The following is a 20,504-nucleotide window of genomic DNA, read 5'->3' on the forward strand; positions in this document are numbered from 1 at the left end:
AAGCACCCAGTGGTTGACCGGATGGCAGGATGGATGGTGGGAAGGGATGAAGGGTGGGAGAGAGGGAGGAAAGTCAGGGAGAAAGAAGGCCGGTGGGCTGTGAGACTGTCCAAGCTCAGTGGTCCTCGTGCTGCTGGGCCGGTGGCAATGCCCGGCCCGGGCTCCAGCCCACCATGCCTGCCGCATTCTCGGGGCGGGAGCTCACCTGTACGAGTCCCCATCTCTGTTGTAGTCACACAAAAGGTAATCCTTCCCCACCACCTTGTCTCTGGCGATTTTCAGGGGCTGGTCAACAGAAGACAGGAGATCTTCACACAGACTGGGGACCTGGCAGAAAGAAAGGAAAAGGCAGAACCGGGGGGTTAAAACAACACGTCAAAACCAGGTTGGCTAATGGCAACCAGAGCCACGTCGTGGTCAGCATATTTAACATCTGGCCCTTGGTACTCTGCCAGAATTATGGGCCTGTTCTTTTCTTTTCCACATGTGTCTGACACCAACTGTGTCCCTCCATAAAGAAACCTGTTCTTGAGTTACAGCGGAGCGTGATTTCCAACACAGCCTTCCTTCCAAATCTGCGTGCAGCGTTAATTACCTGGTCGCCAGGGTGGTCTGGTACATTTAAGTATGTATATGCTTGCTATTGGTCTCTGGTGGGCAAAGTACAAGCTCAAGTCCTGAGAAGAAGGTAAACATTTGAAATACACAGGAATCCAAAGAACTCGGAGAATAACCCGTCCGTGCCGGAGAACTCCCACAGGCTCCCACGCTGGGTGGAGTTTCCAATACTTTCCAGGCCCCCGGCCAAGCATTGCCAGGCTGGCTGGCGGAGTCGACCCTACCTGCTGCAAAGGTAGCTACACACCGGCCTCCCCCAGTGCCGAGCTCCAGCTGGCTTACCTCAGGTGGACCCACTGGGAGCCATGTCACCGAGAAAGAGGGCCCCAGGGCCTGAACCCCATGACAAATGCTGCCGACTCTGACACGTGGCCCCACTGGTAACCAGGCCGCTGGCCTTCTCCTCCTCCTCCTCCTCCCAACTCAAACATCAATTTCCACCAAAATATTCCAGGAAGCGATGGCAGCACTTTCTGAAATGGATTCCTTCAGGCCTGAGTCACTTCCATGCTGTATTTTCAATGTGCTGACTTATTCCTTTCATGGGCCTGGGTTTATGGAGGCCCCACCATATCGTTTACCAGGCAAGCGGCTGCCAACTGCGCCAACAGCCCTTCCAAATGGAAAAGTTAAATCATGTGGCAAAGATACCCAGCAGAGCGGCTCAGCAAGGGGGCAGACGGCCGCGGCCGTTCCCGCGTTCCTCCAGAAGACCCTTATCGCCTCCAGAAAGGTGGTGGTGGGGAGACTGCCACCCCAGGGACCACCCAGCCTCTGGGGCCTCTCCGGGAACCCCTGCTGAGCCCCACGGTGCTTCCGGGCAGCTTGTAAGGCCCTGGCTGGCACAGCTGGAAGACGGTGACCCTGTCTCGCATAGACTCCAGCCTCTGTGAGGCAGAGGCTTCCTCTACGTGGACCCCTGCCAGTCACCTAGGCCCCCAAGAGATGCCCGCACCACTAACTCCTATACACCACCTGTGTCCAGCTCCCCCCGGCCCCACACACACAACAGGGCTATTTTCCTCCTTTTTTGTTTTTCTTTAGATTTTATTTTAAAAATAATCTCTACACTGAATGTGGGGCTCAAACTCACAACCCTGACATCAAAACTCTCATGGTCCACCGGCTGAGCCAGCCAGGCGCCCCAAAACGGGGCTGGCGAATCAAAGTTAGTTTTGGTGACGGTAACATCCTACCCCCTACCAAGTGTCTGTCATGTATCATGGCCTGTCAAGAGTACAGACGGTCAACTTGAGAGCTCACACACAACCTGTGAAGTAGGCATGTATTACCCCCATTTTCCAGATTACAGACAGCCGAGGCCCAGGGTTACCAAGCTGCCCAGGGGCCACACCAGAAGCAGGCAGCAGCCACAGAAATCCGCCCCCCCCCCGCCCCCACCTCTGATGGTAACCCTGACACAGAAGAGGAAGGACAGTGCATGCCAAAAGCACACTGTGGTGGCAAATAACCCCCTTCTGCTCCCACCCCCTGCTCAGCAACCAGCGGCCATGGGGCCTGGAAGAAAGCCCCGGCCACGGCAAGGCAGACTTTAACAGCTTCCGCCCGAGGCCGCTGGGATCTGGAGGTGGTCTTGCTTTGCTGCTGTAGGCCCAGAGGAACGGCCCTGAGCACCTGCGCCGGCCCAGCATGACGAGCCCCTCCCCTAAGCATCACCGTTGAATGCGCTGGACCAGCTCACACCCGGGGGCCCTGACTTCTGCCTAGAACCCCAATCTAACTGGCTGGCGCCCCTGGCACTGCTGGCCAGTTCATCCCGGATTGTGGCAGAGAACAAGCCACCAGGCTCTGAAGTGCGACTTCCTGACTCCACCGCTTACCGTCCCTGCGGCCTCGGGCAAATCATTTTTACGTGTCAATGTCCTTACCTGGCAAGTGGGGACAAGAGAACCAGCTCATCGAGATTTGAGGGATCACAGGAGGCAATGCCTTCAGCATTCCAGTCGGTGCCCAGCACGGGGGCATGCATGCACACTAGTACTGGACGGCGAAGCGCCCGACCTCCCCCCTCCGCACCCGCGGTCATCTGCACTCTGTGACTCTTTGATGGCAGCGCCAGTCCAGGTCCCACCTGGATCCACCGCACTGCCTCTTTGGGATCCGGATAAAAACGGACCCTTGAGAATCCAGTTCTTCCTACCTGCAGTTCTGCCTGGAGCCAGCTGTTTCCCCTTCCCCACCAGTGCTGCTGCTTTGCAGGGACCCCCACCCCCCAACACAGGGAAGCCCACAAGATCATGGGATTTGGTATAAAACAGGCTTGACTTCACTGCCATCCAAAAGGTGAATCCGTGGATCAGAAGTACCTCCATAATTTCTTCCTAGCACTTATGCTAACTGAAGTGACTTTTAAACTTATTTGTTGTCTGTCTCCCTTCCCTAGAATGTCGATTTTTTTTCCCAGGGCAGGGACTTCAATCTTGTTCACTGCTGGATCCCCAGTGCCTACGGCAGTTGTCAGAGGCATAGTGAGTTCTCGAGATTTGCATGGGAGGGAGGAATTTTATAACGCGAAGCCTCCCAAACACCAATCAGCTTTGTTTCTAAGTTAATAAGCTGGCGTGCAGCAAGAATCTTCATCAAAAGAATCTGTCGTCCAGAACTGAACTCTGATGGATGCCAGTGACCAATTTTGCTTGTGGTTCCGGCCAGACAATCTCAAACCTGAATCATGACATGGTGGAAAAGCCCTAGACAAAGAGAACTAGAGTTTTAAAGTTGGGGGGGGGGGGCAGTTTATGAATACAGACCCCGAGGAACACAGCAACGGGGACAAGACTGAGAACTGAGAGACCGGGTTGTAGCCCCTGCCCTTCTGGCAGACCCGCCGGGCGCCTACCCGGGCGGCGGACGGCGGCCTGTTATGAAATGAGACGTTTACTTGGGTTTTGTTTTACAAGTTGGGAACTCAGTGACCTACTCTTCTTTTTCTGTTTTTCTTTCTCCTGGGACCTCCCCACCCCCACCTTAAAAAAAAAAAGTGCTTCTGGCCTCTGAAATCAAAAAACGTGGCAGCCACTGGTCTAGAAAATGGGATCCAGCCCTCCCTGCCTGTCAAAGTAGATAGATCAGGGTAACTTTCAAGGTCAGTGTGAAGAACCGGAAGGGAGTCCACTCCTCCCACCTCGGACGTCCTGTCCTTCAGAGCACAAAGCTGAGGCAACAGTGCAAAGGATCTGTGGTACCAGCCGTCATCAAGAGCCACTCTCGTAGCCTGCCCAGCCTACCTTTCCTATTCTGGTCACAAAGCTTCTCAAGCCCATGAAGCCCGTGGCAGGGCTGACGTCCCCTCTCCACCGCTGCCCACGGGCAGCCAGAGAGCCTCAGCCCCTGGCCTACTCAGGGACGGGGCCTTCCTAGGAGTTTTCTCCAGGGGCAGAGACACGGCCTATATTCCCTCTGCCAGGGAAGCGGGGGTGGGGGTGAGGGCCCTGGGCTGCGGCAGGCCTCAGGAGAGCATCTGCGTGAGCTTCTGAGCGAGGCAGAGCGGGTGATACTATCTGAGCTCCTAGATCCAGCTGCCCTTGTGACTGGGGCTTTTAAAGTCCATGGCCAGGTACTAACCAGAAGAACATACATCTAAACTGTCACTGAAAAATTATGGCAGTGCACCAGAAACCACAGAGAACTCCTGAAGGCGCAGGGACGTGCCCTTCCGTGAAGAGAATCTGGGACGTGATATGGCCGGCTGATTCTTCAACCAGGCAAGCACAATTTTCGCCTTTTGGGTAAACTTTCAAGTTGGACCATATTTTTGTATTCCAGTCCCTTCCACCAGTCCTGTTTCTCCGGTCAAAGACAAGGTGCCCTGGAAGAATCATCTTCCTGTCGCCACAGGGACTGAGACATGTGGATGACACGGTGTGTCCACAGATTTGTACCAGCGCAGCTGCTCGAGGGTGCGTTAGTCATGATCTGGCACCACCCACACCTGTCTGACTTCCATTCCGTCCTACCCCCCACTCTTGCCTGCAGCCTCCCAACACCATCCTGTCCTGTTCAGCACTCCCTCCACGTCCAAGTTAGCACATGCGTTCTTCCACCGGACAAGTCCCCCCATATAGGGTTGCTGGAGAAAATACAGGATCAGGCGGTTAATTTTTAATTTTTAATTTCGGATACACCACGAATCTCAAAAACATGGGGCATACATTTTCATTTGCCAAACCTGGCAACCCATCCCCTTCTCTCAAACCCTACCACCCTTAAGAACCCAGCCCAGGGCGCCTGGGTGGCTCAGTCAGTTGAGCGTCCGACTTCGGCTCAGGTCATGATCTCACGGTCTGTGAGTTCAAGCCCCGCGTCAGGCTCTGTGCTGACGGCTCAGAGCCTGGAGCCTGTTTCAGATTCTGTGTCTCCCTCGATCTCTGACCCTCCCCTGTTCATGCTCTGTCTCTGTCTCAAAACTAAACGTTAAAAAAAATTTTTTTTAAGAACCCAGCCCAAAACCCGACTTCTTTGTCAAGGTGCCAAATTCTTTGCAATTCCTGTAGTAACACTGATGTCAGCTGAACCCCAAATGCTTTGGGGATGGCTGTTCTAATACTGCCATCAGCTATCACTTTACTCCTTCCTCGCTACTTAACATTCTTTGTCTTTGAGTGCTGTGAGCCTACAGAGGCAGAGACCAGTTCCTGAGGCCGAGCCCCACGAAATGCATGATGTGCCCAGTGCTCCAGCAAGTGTGCTGACTTCTTCTGTGGAAGTGGGTACTAATCTTGATCGAGGTTATATCAAAACCCAGAATACAGGCAGTTTCTCTCTGCAGTCGCTTACTTACCGATGCTCCCCCTGCATTCAACCCCAAGGCTAACCCCGCTCAGTCCTGTCAAGTGCTTAGAAGAGTGGAAGAAATCACATTAAGTCTCAAAGATCAGGAGTCTGTAGAGCAATTTAAATGAAAGGACGGGTCCAAACAAAGCCAAGAGTTCACTCTGGGCTGTGTGTGTCATCGGCTCCACTGCCTCTGAAGGCAAGAACACGTGTTTGGTGCCCACACCCAAGGGCCGGATGGTTTCCGTCCAAACTGCACATCTGAACTGCTTCCCGGCCTTTGCAAGGAACGTTCAGATAACACCAAAGGTGTCAGATCAATCCTGGCTGCTGGGGGGATTTAAACTTAATTCCCAGCGACTTGGAACAGAAAACAAGGACAGCGTTCTGGCCACCCTTCTGGTGGTGAGGTTCAACTTGTCCACTGCATAGACTCCTTTGAGGCCACACCCCAGGGACCACCCAGCTCTTTAGTGACATCATCACCTGGCTCCCTGGTGTGGGGGGAGGATGGCCCTGGAGGAGGGGGCAGGGAGAGAAAAAACCCCAGGGGGTAGAAGGTAAAGGACAGGCTAGGACGCCCTGAGCAGCAGCCACAGGAGACCCTTTAATAACGAGGATCAAGACAAGCAGGCCGTCACAGCCAACACCAGGCACTGTATTACAAACTCTCCTGGCACCACCTCCTCTAGGCCTCAGGCACCCCAAATGTGGAGCAGTTACAGAATCCTTATTTTAAAGACGGGAAAAACGGGGCCTTGAGAACTTGCCCAAAGTCACAGCACTACTCGCCAGCAGTCTGGGAAAGGACACGGGAGATACGGAACGGCTCGGTCGACAAAAAGTGCATCCACTCTTGCTGCCGCCCCAACCTGAATGCTTTTCTATCTAACCCAACAGCAATCACATGAAAAGAGATACAAATCGGAAGTTTCCGGCCACAAGTGAGGTTCGCGTCTGTGCCGCCATGTGGTTCAACTTTGCCTCTTCCCCTCCTCCGTTAGTTATTAATGTTGAAAACAATTGTTCAACCAGAAAAAGAAACTTGAGATGAACCCTTAAAAAAGCACAAAAGCCAGACCAGTGCAACTCCACGGATAATCTAATCCACAGCACCCCCGTCTTTAGGAAGTGCACCCTTGTGCCTCAGTTTTTAAAAACACGGCCAAACGAACACATTCCATCTTTTGATCTGGCCGCTGGCCGAGAGCCCGCCACCAGAGAGATAAGAATCGAAAACAGACCCTGTCCGCTGGGTCGCACACTCGGATGAGTGATGTCGGAATCGCAGCCGGGCACAGGCCTGGCTGGCCCCGCTCCCCTCCCCGCGCTCCCTGCCCCGCCCCGTGCTCCCAAGCATCGAGGTGTCAGGACGCTGGGGCTCCGGGCGGCCAGCAGAGGTCTCTGCCTACAGTTTGCTCCTTTTCTACTTTCGAAGGCTACATCCGTCCCCCCTTTCCGCTAATACGAATACAAATAAAAATGAAATCTAAAACTAAAGAGAATGCTTTTAGGGACACAAGTGCTGGTGTAGGAAACAACGTACAGTGTGTGGCTTTCCGGAAAACACCAACCTTGAAATCAAACACCAGTTCAAATCCTCGGTCTACTGCTTCCTGGCTGAGCGTACCCTTCCTTAACCTCAGAACTAGGGCTACAATACCCGCCTCAACGAGAGATTCATTCCACTTAATGATGCTGAGCACCCACACCAGGCATGTGCTCGGGGCCATGGACTTGGCAGCAGACAAGATGGACCCACGCAGCCTGCTCTCCCAAAGTTTGTTCCGGCCGCTGGGAACAGACAAGTGCACAAGGAGCCATCCTGAGTGGTGGCGAGGGTGGGCCTGTGGAGATTCAGTGGTCCGGGAGTTGGCAAAGAGATGACACACGAATGAAGGAAAGCGGTGGGGGGGGGGGGGGGGACGGGGACGGGGACGGGGACGACGCTGTGATGGGAACAAGAGCCAGCACGCAGAGACTGCGGCAAGGAAGCCACAAGGCGAGCGTAAGGAAGACAGGATCATCTGTGGCCACAAGCCACCCCTCCCATGACAGGGAGCCAGCACTGGGAAGGGGCTGTGCTGTGGGGGTCCCTGCCCACATGAAGCCCTCCAGCCATGCCTGGACCTCAGCAGAAATCCTAAGGCCACCACCCAGCATAGAGCCTGGTGAGAAACAGGAGCTTGGCACCTGCTGAACTCGTCCCCGCACTCCCAATCACACCCACACAGGGGCGCCGTCCCTCCTTCCCGCTTCAGATCCAGCCCTCTTCTAATTCATCCATCACTGGATGCCAAGAATGATATCCCTCAAATGAAAGGACAGACTATTCTTCATCGGCAGTCTGTAAGTTATTTAGGAAGATGCACAACTGAGAAAGAATATCACTGAGTGTCTGAAACAATTTCCCAATTTTGGAAACATTAAAACATGATGAACCATGCACACTCAGATTCAAGAGGCTGGTACCTGTAGTGCCCCCAGCAGACTAAGTACGTGCTCACAAGGGGCACACAGCTGTTAGCTAGGGGACAGTCCTCAGGGTCTGAACAAAGCTGGCCAAACAGTGCTACCACCAGGAAATTGTTTTTGGTCAACAGATATTTTATTCTACTTAGAAACGAATTTTTCACATGCCATTAATGACAAAGAACTTTCTCAAGAAACCAATCCCCCTCTCCCCTTTTTTCTTTTCTTAGGCAGGTGCCCTAAACCACCCCAGAGAGAAATAACAGAGATGAACTTCCTGGGCTGGGTTTCAGCCATTCATACTCCAGACTCCAAAGGCTTTGCCTTCTAGAAGCTCACAGCCTGGAATAAGAGGCCAGAACAGTTTTCTAAAGGAAGGGTCAGGAAAGGGCAGAACAAAAAGAGGGCAAATTGAAAGGAAAAATTAAAATCACTATCTGTGAGTCAACCACAGGCGAACACACAAGGTTCCTGTTGTCCATTTGTAACCTTACGCTTCCCCGAAGGGGATGAACCAGGCAGCCGGAGCCTAATTAAATTAACCATTCCCTGGCCAGGGCTACAAGTCCACATCTGGTGGAGGCAAGTCTAGAGAATTCAGGGTCATTCTAACGTGCCTGCTCCTTTTAATTAAGGCCTTGTCCCCCAGGGACAGAGCACAATACACAAACACCTTCAAGAAGCCAGAGGCAGAAAAGTCACCAGACAGAAGTCACTGTGGCCTCGGAGCCTGTGCAGGCAGTTACCCCGAGCAGAGCCCACTGCCCCAGTGTCCTATACAGTCCATCCAGACCGAGGCTGCTCTCCCCGGGGCACCTAAGAACCCCCGCCTGTTCCCTGAAGCCCTAAAGCTTCAGAGAGGAGGTGACTCCCCAGCCTATGCTCCTCCAGGCCACAAGGCCTTGGCTGGGGGCCACACACATTCAGGACGGGGTCTCTCTCCTCAGGACAAGGGTGGGGCCTAACACCGTCGGGGCTTCCAGTGCTGGTGACATGGTGCTCCAGTGCAGAGCAGCAGGGTCCCTCAGGTCGAGTTCTGATCTTCTGAAGGCTCCCAGAATGTTCTCCCTCCTGGAGACTCGGCTAGGGGGCTGGCTGGCTGGAGGCGAGGGTGAGCGTGCCTGTGACCGCTGGCCCCTCAAGGCAGACGGAGACTCAAGCTCTCAGCCCTAGGGATGTGACGAGCACCCGGTGGCGACCACATGGAGACAAGCATGGACAGAGAGCTGTGACCCTCTTGCTGGATGTTCCGTGGTCCTGCCTCCTCAGTCTTTGTCGTTAAGGGATTACTGTCTTGGCTGCATTCTTAGAAATCACTTCAAATCTTTCAGGGGAAAAAGACCAGGTAAAAACTACATGAAAACAACTTGTTGATAATGTGATCTTTACACTAAGGCCCTGTAACTTCATGGGAAGGACAGGGGATCTCCACCCTCTATTTCAGTTTCTGTAATTTTTTTTTTTTAATGTTTACTTCTTTTTGAGAGAGACAGAGACAGAGTGTGAGCGGGGGTGGGGGGGGGGCAGAGAGAGAGAAAGACAGACAGACAGACACAGGGAGACGGGATCTGAAGCAGGCTCTGGGCTCTGAGCTGTTAGCTGGGCTCAAACTTGCAAATGGTGAGATCATGACCTGAGCCAAGATGAGATGCTTAACTGACTGAGCCACCCACCCAGGTGCCCCATTTCAGTTTCTAAAAGCTACTACCTGGGGACACCTGGAAGGCTCAGTTGGTTGGGTGTCCAACTCTTGATTTCAGCTCCGGTCAAGACCTCAGGGTCGTGGGTTCAAGCCCTGCATCCGACTCCACGGTGAGCATGGAGCCTGCTTAAGATTCTCTCCCCCCCGCCTCTCTCTGCCCCTCTCCTTCACTACAGCTGTGTCTAAAATTTTTAAAAAATTAAGGAGAAAAAAAAAAAAAAAGCTATGACCCTATCAGCTGTAGATGTTCTTCTAAGTGGTTATGTACAAGGCGTTTTTTTTAACATTTATTCATTTTTTAGAGACAGAGAGAGACAGAGCATGAGCAGGGAAGGGGCAGAGAAAGAAGGAGACACAGGATCCGAAGCAGGCTCCAGGCTCCGAGCCATCAGCACAGAGCCCGACATGGGGCTCGAACTCACGGACTGCGAGATCATGACCTGAGCCGAGGTCAGACGTTTAACCGACTGAGCCACCCGGGCGCCCACACACACGTTCTTACTTTATCATTATGGCAACCCTGTATGACACACTGGTGTCACTGTCATCCCAAATTATCGCTGACTAGAGAGGAAGACGCCGAGGCACAGGTGGGTTAAGCAATGCGGCTGAGGCCTGCAGTTAGAGGAGGCCCCTCGGCCGGTGCCGCCTGGAGCCTGCTGCCTGGCGAGCAGCCATGGGACAGAACTATTTCAGCTGGAAGGATCACCAAGTGGGTGGTGGCAGAGAGGCGCAACTGGCCGAAGTGGGATTTGCATGACGAGGTCCACGTGAACCCCCCCTCTCCCCACAACGGCCTGAGGGTAAAGCAGCCCCTCTCAGGGTGGAAGGTGAACGAACAATCTGTCCCCTTGCTCATCGGCGCACTTGGGTCTGGGCCCGGGCTCAGGCTTTACAAAACCCGCGTGCGAAACCTTCATGCGCAAGCCCTCCTTAAAGCTACGAACAGGCTACCGTGGAAACGCACACGCTGAGATCCTGGTAGGGAACTGACAGAGGGCATGTGCCGCCCGAGTGAGAAGTGAGCTGCCAGACGGGCAATGCTGGTGAAACGCAGAAACGTTCTTCACTGCTGGTCTGGGAAGGCTCAGCATGGCGGGGAGGGGGGACAAACCGCTGGGTACCCATCCATGCGTCCCGGCACAGGGACAGGATTCCTAGAGTGGGTGCGGGTACGCCGACCAAAGCAACGCCACCACCCCCGCCGAGGCCTCACAGGGGGCCAGGTCCCGGCACACCTTGCTCCAGGGACCCTTACAGCCGACCCTGGGAGGCCAACGACCTCGCGAAGCAGCAGCGGAGGCTCAGAGCCATGCAGCCACCGAGTCATATGCCAGAGTTCCGGCTCTTTCCACCACACATTCTCCCCAAACTCTCAAGACCACAAACTTCCAAACAACCCTGACAGTCTCGCAAAATTCCAGCGATGTGGCTGGTTCCTTTCAAGTGGAAATGTTCGTGCCATCTGTGTGTCTGAGCGGGGCCGGAGGCCAGCGCTGTTGTGCCACGTTATGTGAGGCATGCCCAGAACAAGCCGGGCCTTCCCCGCCCCCATTAGCACAAAAACCATCCTGGCTGGCCAGCCACAATGTTTCCCACTGGATTCCTTCCACTGGATGGATGCCTCATCAGGTTTTGTTTTAATTTCACTGAGTCACCCAGAGAAAATGACCATGCACAAAGAAAAAATCTGTAATTCTTCCTACTGGGGAAGTTGGCTCCACTTAGGAGGCACCAATGTGTCCCCTTTCATTGGCTGGGTCTTTCCAGGATCAAGAGCTCCTCTGTTTCTCCACTTTGGCCCATTAAGAGATAAAACTCAAATTTGACGTTCCAGATGAAACCCACCCAAGTGCATGAGGGGTTAAATACAGTGTCCCCACCCTCAAGGAGCTCAAAGTGTAGGAGGAGAGAGAGGGACACAAACCAAGTCCCGATGTGCTACGTGCTATGGACAGGAAGTACTAGATTGGCCATAGAAACGAAGAGGAGGGCTGCCCAGGGCTCCCTCGGAGGGGAGAACGAGCAGGGGAGTCCAGAGAGATGTGTGAGGAGCTAGCCGGGAGCTAAGTTACAAAAAGTGAAGCGCGAGCGTGGCACGGCGATGCCTGGGGGACTGGGGTGGAGAAGGGGCACCCACCTGGACAAAGGAGTATGGCATGGAATCCGGATGGCTGCACCACCCAGTGCATATGCTAGAAACCCATGAAACGTACACCTTAAAAGAGTGAATCTTACAGCAAGTAAATTATATCTCCATTAAGCTGTTGTTTTAAAAAAAAAAAAAAAGAGAGAGATCAAGAGAGAATGTCCCAGGTGGTGAGCACAGGTACATCCAGGGAAGTCTAAGTTCAATGCAAATGCAAAAATATCAATTTGGGTTTTTTTAATTTTTTTTTTTACATTTATATATTTTTGAGAGACAGCACAAGCGGGGGAGGGGCAGAGAGAGAGAGGGAGACACAGAATCTGAAGCAGGCTCCAGGCTCTGAGCTGTCAGCACAGAGCCCGACACAGGGCTCGAATTCACAAACCGTGAGATAATGACCTGAGCTGACGTCGGATGCTTAACCAACTGAACCACCCGGGTGCCCCCAATTTGGGTTTTAGCAGAGAATATATTACATGATCGAAGTCTGGGTTAGTAAGCATCTGGGCATCGGGGGCCAAAGGCAATGTTACTTTTTCCTTCACTCACAGTAGCTACTGGAGCACCAACCCTTATAACCCAGAGCTTTCCCAAATCAAAACAAATTAATAAACAGAGCACAAAGTAGGGGACGCATCATCAGCCCGGAAGCCGGAGCTGGGTCCTTAATGAAATGGGCGTAGACCACTGGATGGTCCTCAGTTTCCTTATCTCTAAAATGGACCAACTGAATGAGATGGGTCCTTTGCTTCTCCAAGGCAGAGAAGCGGTGCCTGGTGGGATGCTGGTGGAGAGGGGCTCAGGGTGACAGGGTAAGAGGGCCTGACTCTTTTGTGTTTGTGTTAAGATTTAGCTTGAAAGAGGATTCCAGTCATTAAAGAAATATCTTAAAGCCACCAGACTAGATGACTAGCAAGGTTCATTTTAGCCTTAGGATTCTGCAAAGTCTCACAGATCAAGACAGTCTAGGGGCACCTGGGTGGCTCAGTTGCTTGGGCGTCCAACTTTGGCTCAGGTACGATCTCACCGTTTGTGAGTTCGAGCCCCTGTGCTGACAGCTCAGAGCCTGGAATGTGCTTCAGATTCTGTGTCTCCCTCTTTCTCTGCCCCTCCCCCACTCACACTCTTGTCTCTGTCTCTCTCTCAAAAATAAACACTAAAAACAATATATTAAAAAAAAAAAAAAAAAAAAAAAAGACAGCCTATGTACTTATCTCTATGACCGTCCAGGAAATGGCCTTTGGAGCTAATCAGAAGCTTGTGACGTTCTTCCTAAAACTGAACACAACATCTACTGAGCGAGGCACTGTGTGTGATCCAAGAGAGCCTAAGAGCTGGGCCCACCTCCGAGGTGCACGACCTCAGGACCCAGACCCAGCACAAGGGAGAAGGAACAGGCTCCTGCATGGGCTTCGCCCTCAATCCCACACTCGAATTCAAAGTCGAACAGAAATTTCTCTATTTGTACACAGAACCTACACTACACCCTCTTCTCTCTTCCAGGAGTGACCTCCCCCACCCCCTCAGAGCCCCCCACGCCAATTCCACACACCAAAGGGAAGCAGTGTTTTCCTCCTGCCCATGACAGGATCTTCATCAACTTCAGTGTCCCCGTCATGCATCTGAGACCTGGTCACCAGCAGTGAGCACGTCATCCGCTCTTAAAGGGACTGCCAATGGACACACATCAGAAACCCCAGGTCCCGGAAGGACATGCAGGCTGTTCCAGGTCCCGGCCCACGTGCTAGACCCATTTCCAAGGTCAGGGAGACAGGCTGGGCACGCCATGCTGCTCTCAAGTGCTTTCCATCTGGTCCCAGATGTGCTCTACAGGGGTGACCCAGGCACTGCTCACCCAGGGCCAGTGCCTGCCAGGCTGCACAGGCCTCCCTGTTGACTCTCCGAGTCCTGGGGAAGCGGAATCTCTTTCCAACGGACTTTTCTGTCTCACGGTTGTCATCGACCAGAAAGCAAGACCTAATCTAGAGAGAGACTCTTCAGGCCTCCTCAGTGGAGGCTCTCCAAACATTACCTAAAACACTGCTCCCAGGGGTCCACCGGCAACAGGATGCCACACAGTTCCTAAAACGCAGACGCCAGACAGACCCCCGACTAGGGAGTTCTATTAGGGCAGGGCGAGGCCGAGGAAGGGGCCTTTATGGGTTTCTGATGAATCACGCCTCCCAGCTCCAGCTGACAAGAACCGCGTATCTTTTTCCCATCAGGAGAGCGCAGCCTCCTGCTACCGGTGATCCTCACCTAGATCAGACTCCTCCTGAACTACTTCCCTGATCTCGCAGTACTGCTGCCCACTAGCCAGCACCACGGGAGGACCGAGCTCTTTTGTTCATTTTGCCCAGAACGAAACCCAAACGATACCCTTGTCCTTCGTGTCTCCAGGAGGGCAACAGCACGGGCACCGAGGGGCACGCACTGCCACCTCCCGGTGCCGGGGCAATGTGCACCCAGCAAGGCTAACAGAAAGGACCACGGAGCGCCTTCACGAACGATCCAACCCAAAGAGACGCAAATCGTGCCCGGCAGAACAGAAACCAAAGAGGAAAGGATTTCCCCTCTTGGAGGCGTGCAAGGAGACTTGCTGAGCGGCCAACATTTTGGGAAGATGGAATTTTAGACACAAACACGAAAGGGCAGAGATTTGAGGCAGAGGAGCCGGGCACACAGCTGGGAGGCCCTTTAATTAGGGAAAGATTTGCAAAGCCTGTGGAGCATCGGCAGATTTTCCCCAGGTCTCCGGAATGGAAAGAATGTGGAAACCAACAGGGTGACCAAGAAGTTTGCGTTCGGCTTGACACTCTCACCAAGAGTGAAGCCCACGGTCCTATCTCCTGCCACCTTTTCAGCAGCTTGGTGATCGATCCCTTGGTGCAACAGAGGGGGATGCCCTGGCCTGGGAGGAGACAGGCAGGACCGGCTCCCTCCTAAGAGCACTTCCCACAGTGAACAGGAAACCTCTGCCGTCAAGGTGTTTTATTCACATTTAAAAAAAAAAAAATTTTTTTAATGTTTATTTATTTTTGAGAGAAAGACACAGAGCGTGAGCAGAAGAGGGGCAGAGAGAGAGGGAGACAGAGAATCGGAAGCAGGCTCCAGGCTCTGAACGGACAGCCCAGAGCCCGACGTGGGGCTCGAACTCACACACCGTGAGATCATGACCTGAGCTGAAGTCGGACGCTTAACCAAATGAGCCACCCAGGCACCCCTATTTATATTTTTTAAGTTTATTTATGTGTTTTCAGAGAGACTGAGACAGTGTGAGTAGGGGAGGGACAAAGAGAGAGGGACAGAGAGGATCCCAAGCACACTCCCGGCTGCCAGCACAGAGCCTGACGTAGGGCTCAAACTCATGAACCGCGAGACGATGACCTGAGCCGAAACCGAGAGTTGGAGGCTTAACCGACTGAGCCACCGAGGCGCCCCTGTCAAGGTGTTTTAAGGCAGAAACATAATTCCAGGGAAAACTAAAGAGCCCCACACACCTGGGGCTGCAGTTCTTGTCTGCACGTATTATATGGCATTTTCATAAGCGTTTCTAATGGACTTAAGTATCAGGCACATGGACAGATGGTCTGTAATAAAACAGAAAAATGATATCCCCCAGCTCCATTCAGGGGGAACGCGTGCCTATTCAGCTCCCAAGGGGTGAAGGAGGAGGCAGTGGTTTTCCCCACATGGCCAACACCCGTGTGGCCATCTTCTGTCCGGGACATCGTGATGTCCCACACGGCACCAGGACACGGTCTTTTTAGACAGGTGCTTTGGCTCTCCTTTGCAGGGTGACCTGTGCCCCAAGTTCCCAAATCTAAGTTAGGTGACAAGGCTCAGGAACAAAGGCAGAGCCGCCGCGCCCCTCTCCTCCACCACAACCTAAGAGTTCAGGAGAAACAGAACGCCGGGAGCCTACTGCTGGTAAGAGAAGCAGTAGTTGTTAGCAACCGGGGCTAAGGAGACACCAGGCGGTGACGGAGCACCCGAAAGACCAGATTTGGAAAGCCCAAGGTCCCTGTGAGATCACACAAGATACAGGCGACTGGCACTGCGGCTGCACGAAGCACTCGGTGTCAGCAGGGCCAGCCAGGTCGCCGCTGCCCAGGAAAGAACTGCCGGGGACTCTTCCACAGGCAGGCAGGCTCGCCGAGCAACTCAGGGAAGAGGCACACTTCCCAGCTCTAGCCTTAAAACTGCAAATAACCAATCGCTGTCCCTTCTATTATGTGGCTAGAAAGTCTGAGTGGCAACTAACAGCTGGTCCTCGGCGAGACTGGAGTGTGCACCCATCACTTGCTTTTTGGCAAGGGGCTCACGAGGCCTGAACCAATGCCCGCAGCTTACCAGGCATCAACTCGCAGGTCTAATCTGGACAGAGACACACACTCCTACGTGATCTTTGTCCAGCCAGCTCCCTTCCTATCACCCTGTCTCAGGCTTCACCTACTCCAAGAAGCTTTCCCTGAAACCCACACACCAAGGGTAAGCCCAATGCCCCTCCAGGCTGCCTCCATGGAGCTCTGTGTTCCTCTCCATCGGAATCCTTGTATTAAATCCATCTGGGTATCTGGCTTCCCCACGACTGTGGGCTCTCTGGACACAAATATTATCTTACCACTCTGACCCCCGTGCTTCAGCACAGGCTCTAGCGCTTAGGGGTCCCTTCACAGGGGGTCCCTTACGTGCCACACACTGGGCATACAAAAGTGAACAAAGCAGACAAGATCCCTGCCCTCGTAGAGCGCAGGGGGCAGTGAGAGTCCCTGAGAGTACAGGGGAGTGCCATGGCTGGGGTGACCAAGAGACAGGGTGGGGGAGCGAGGCCAAGGCAGAGGTCCGAAAGATTAGCAGAGCTGGTGCGGAGACGTATTCCCAGTAAAGGGACGGCACGCACAAAGATCCTACAAGACAGAGCACAGGGCCTCTGGGAAACCCTAGCAGGTGAGTATGGCTGGAGTGGAGGGGCCTCGGGGGAGGGAAGGGGGAAGGAGGGGTTGACAGGGTCAGGTCAGATCAAGAGTTGTTAAACCCAGACTGTCCTCTGGCCTGGATCCTGATGACAGTGTGAAGTCAGGCAGGGGCATGGAGGGTCACGAGGAAAACTGCATCTTGGAAAGTTTACTCTGGCTGCTGATAAGGAGGTGGACTTATCAGTCCACCCGGGTGTGGGACTACAGACAGGGAGGTCCAGAGACTGTCAGAATAATCCAGTAACCTAGGGAGGGGTAGCAGCAACAAATGTCCACTGAATTGCTCTAAATGAGGATAAAGATGCCTTCAGCCGGCAGGCTGGATGGGGGCGGGTGGGACTCCTTACAAGTGACCACCTCGGGCACATGGAACCATGTCTCCACTGGCCTCCAACAGCCCGAGCTGCACCCAGTGCTCCCGGGGCCGGCCTCTGTGCTGGACTCCCAGACGTAGCTCTTCCAGAAGCCACAAACCCTACCTCATGCCTCCACTGCCAAGACCCAAGAGGTCAAGAACTAGAGGCGATGGCATTCAAGCCCACTCGCCACTGTGGGAAGATGTGGCACGCCCACCGCCCCCTTCCCGGCCGGATGACAGCACCACCTCCCAGAGCCCGACCAAGCCGCACTCCCCCACAACCCAGCCAGACCAGACAACACGGGGCGCACGGACGAGGGCACACCCCTCCTTAAAAGGACAGCTGAACTGCAGCGGGAAAGTCGCTCTAGTTCCTGTGTTTCTTCTACACCCACTACCTGTTGTCACAAAAGCCGTAAGGAAGGTGCACCACCTTCTCTCTGTCACGGCAGTCGGTGTGACCCAAGGGAGCACTCATCGTGTGCCCCCAACGCTGCCCCGAGCACTCCCTTTAGTCCTTCCACCCGCCCTCTGAGAACAAGGTGAATTCATAACTCACTGTGCCGTATACATGGGGAAACGGAGGCACAGGGAGCCGAAGCAGCTTACTCAAGGTCACCCCGGTCTTCAGGGTGCACCAGCCCCAGCTAAGTCGTGACCCTGGTGATCTTAAAGACGCGCAGTGGCTTCCCCGTGTCCTGCCACCTGCCGGGGCCACCAGTGCCGACTCCGTGGGGCTGAGGCCTCCCTGCCCCCTTTCCCCTCTCTCCTCAGACTGCACGGCTTTACAAAGCATGTACGGAGGGTCCTGCGCTCTCGGAGTCTGGGGACGGCTGGGTTTACTGGACCATCAACCACTATTTATTTAGCATCAGCGATGTGGCCGGGCCTGTAGACCCCGGGGACACGGCTGAGCAGTGTTACATTCCACAGGTGCTTTGGAACCCGAGGGCCCTTTGGCGCCTAAGAATGCAGAATCGTTAGGTAGCCAGGCCCTGGTGAGTGACACGGCTTGGAGACGTGGCTCCCCCGGCAGGAGGAGTTCAGAAGCGGGAAGGTCAATGAAACAGGTGTGAGAATGTCGGGGAAGCAGCAGCAAGCAACTTTCCAGGGCCCGACGCACACCCCTTACTCCCAATTTACGTTCAGCACCGTCAGAATGAGGGGAAATCCACTAGCATGAAGAATAATCATTTCCAGCCTGGGGCAAACCTCCTAAAGCGTTTTGTTCTGAACCCAGAGTGTTATTTTAGCTTCCAGTCAGTAGTAATTAAGTGTGCCTCTGCATTCCAGGAAGAGGAGAGAGGGAGATTAACGATAATTAAATCTCTTCTGCATTTGGCCCCGAATCCCTCCTCGAGTGGCCTGCTGTCAGATAACTTTTCCAAAGCCTCCATCTGACACAACTCCTACCAGCACCATCTGCAACATCAATTCTGGTCTTGGCGTGAAGGTTTCAATTACACGCAAGGTAACAGGCCCCCCAGGACCAGAGAGTCTGGAGTTTTACAAGCACGTTCTTCCCTCCTCTCCTGCACACCACGCATCCAGAATTTGGTTGGTGATCGTTTGCAAGGGGGGAGGGCACAGGGACAGCCCCTCCGTGAGGCCTCTCGAAGGCAGGTTCTGTGCCTGTTGTGATTGACAGGGTCTCTAATGAACCTTAATTGTGAGCCCAACAGGCCCAGGAAGGCAGCAACAGATGTGGCGACGCGGCAACCGCAAACCGCCTAATGAATAAAAAGTGTCCTGCCTGATGAGGGCCAGTGACCCCAAAACGGAGGACGGAATCATTCCTCACCCCTGCACCCTTTTCTACAGCGCTGACTCCTTCCTGCAAGCGACGGGAAGCCTCCGGGTGGACTGGGAAGGCACCCGCCTCGGCACTCCCAGTAGAAAGAGACCGCCGGACCTGGGGTCACGTGATCCCCACCTCGGCCGCCCCTGCAACTGGGAAGGGGACTGAGTAACTTCTTGCCGGCGTGAATTACTGTGACGGTATCTGCATTCAGAGTCCGCCGTCGGCTGGGGACCTGCGGTGCCCAGGAGAAAACTATTCCTGGAGAAGCGGTGGGCACAGACAGCAGGGCGACAGAAGAAGGGGCATCGGAGTCCAACGGACCTGGGGTTGATCCTGACCCTGCCACTTACTCATTCATTGGCTGTGGGGCTCCGACCGACTCATTAAGCCTCCTGTTTCCTCATTTGTAAAATGGGGATAAGACTAACCTTGTGGTTTGTGGTTTAAGTACATTAAATAGGCAGAGGGTCAAGAAAGGGATTTGGCATCTGATAGTTACCAACTAAAAGCCAGGTGACCAGCAGAGTTTTAACTCATTCGCACAACGGCCACATCGCACGTGTGCAAGAGCCCCGTGCAGACGGCTGCTTACTCTGAGCCAGGTACTGTGCTCGAGGCTTTGCACACACACCGTCTCCAGTTTTCAAGGTCCGTGTCATCACGCCCACCCCTTAGATGAAGAAGCCACAGCCCACGAGTCTCCCAGCTCAGACACAGTGACGACGAGAGCTCGGCTTGGCCAGGGCCTTCGGTTTCCAGGCGCTCAACTGTATCAGGTCTGGTGCTCCTAGTGGGCATATCGAGCACGGAGTGTCAGACTCACGGGTGCCCTAAAACTTCCTAACCCAGAACTTTCCAGGAGTTTGATCTTCAAGCATACTCAAACAGGCTTCTGTAGCCTGACAAAGGGTATATGCGGAGGGGGGAAATGGTTAAACAATCAGTCTGTGTCCCAGGAAATGTGCAGAATAAATGGATACTCTGCCGCGAGCCCACCCCAAACATCCACACCGCGGCTGGTGGCACCTCACAGGCATTTTCTGCATCGGGGGATGAACAGGGTGTGGCGGGTAAGGTGCTCGAGTAGCCTCCCCACCCAGAGCCACAGACTCAGGAGAGGGGCCGAAGGGGAAAGGCCATGGAACAGAGGCCACAGCTGGATGACTGTGAAGGACCCGCAGACGTGGACTTGGAGGGCTGGTCCTCAAGCTGGGGAAAGGGTGCCTGGGGGGGTCACACTGGCAGTGCGGTGCGGGGTGGGTGGGGGAGATGAGGGGGGTGGGTTCAGGCTGGGACAAGAGATTAGCAGTCCTGATCAGACGGAAGAGGAACCTGGACAACAGAGAGGGATCCTGAGGGTTCTAAGGTCACAAGTGGCCTGTCCCGGATGATACCCGGGTGCCTGGGTGGCACCTCCGGGTGGCTGAAGATAAGGCGGTGAGGTCAAATGCCCTGTGAGGCTGTCCGGTCTGCCGGCTGGTCCTCGGGCACTGAGGTCATGCTCCCCAGCCGTCGGACCATCCGACCCGTCCTGTCTGGCTCCTCCGCCAGGGCTTCCGAAGGCAGAGCTCCAAGCGTTAGGAATTCAGGGAACCAAAGCAGGGAGAAGGGCGCCCGCCAAAGCAACAGGG

At 54.1% G+C, this 20,504-nt stretch overlaps 1 protein-coding gene across 4 annotated transcripts in view; it reads right to left on the bottom strand.

Annotated features, from left to right (window-relative positions):
• Positions 1-20,504, bottom strand: part of CAPZB (capping actin protein of muscle Z-line subunit beta) — a 133,908-nt gene that overhangs the window by 40,148 nt on the left and 73,256 nt on the right. For all 4 annotated transcript variants that reach the window (XM_053208111.1, XM_027060238.2, XM_027060236.2 and 1 more), the window contains exon 3: positions 206-327. In XM_053208111.1, the coding sequence (XP_053064086.1) occupies positions 206-327 (122 nt within the window). The remainder of the gene's footprint in view (positions 1-205; positions 328-20,504) is intronic.

Source organism: Acinonyx jubatus, chromosome C1 (genome assembly GCF_027475565.1).
Source record: "Acinonyx jubatus isolate Ajub_Pintada_27869175 chromosome C1, VMU_Ajub_asm_v1.0, whole genome shotgun sequence".
NCBI lineage: Eukaryota > Metazoa > Chordata > Mammalia > Carnivora > Felidae > Acinonyx > Acinonyx jubatus.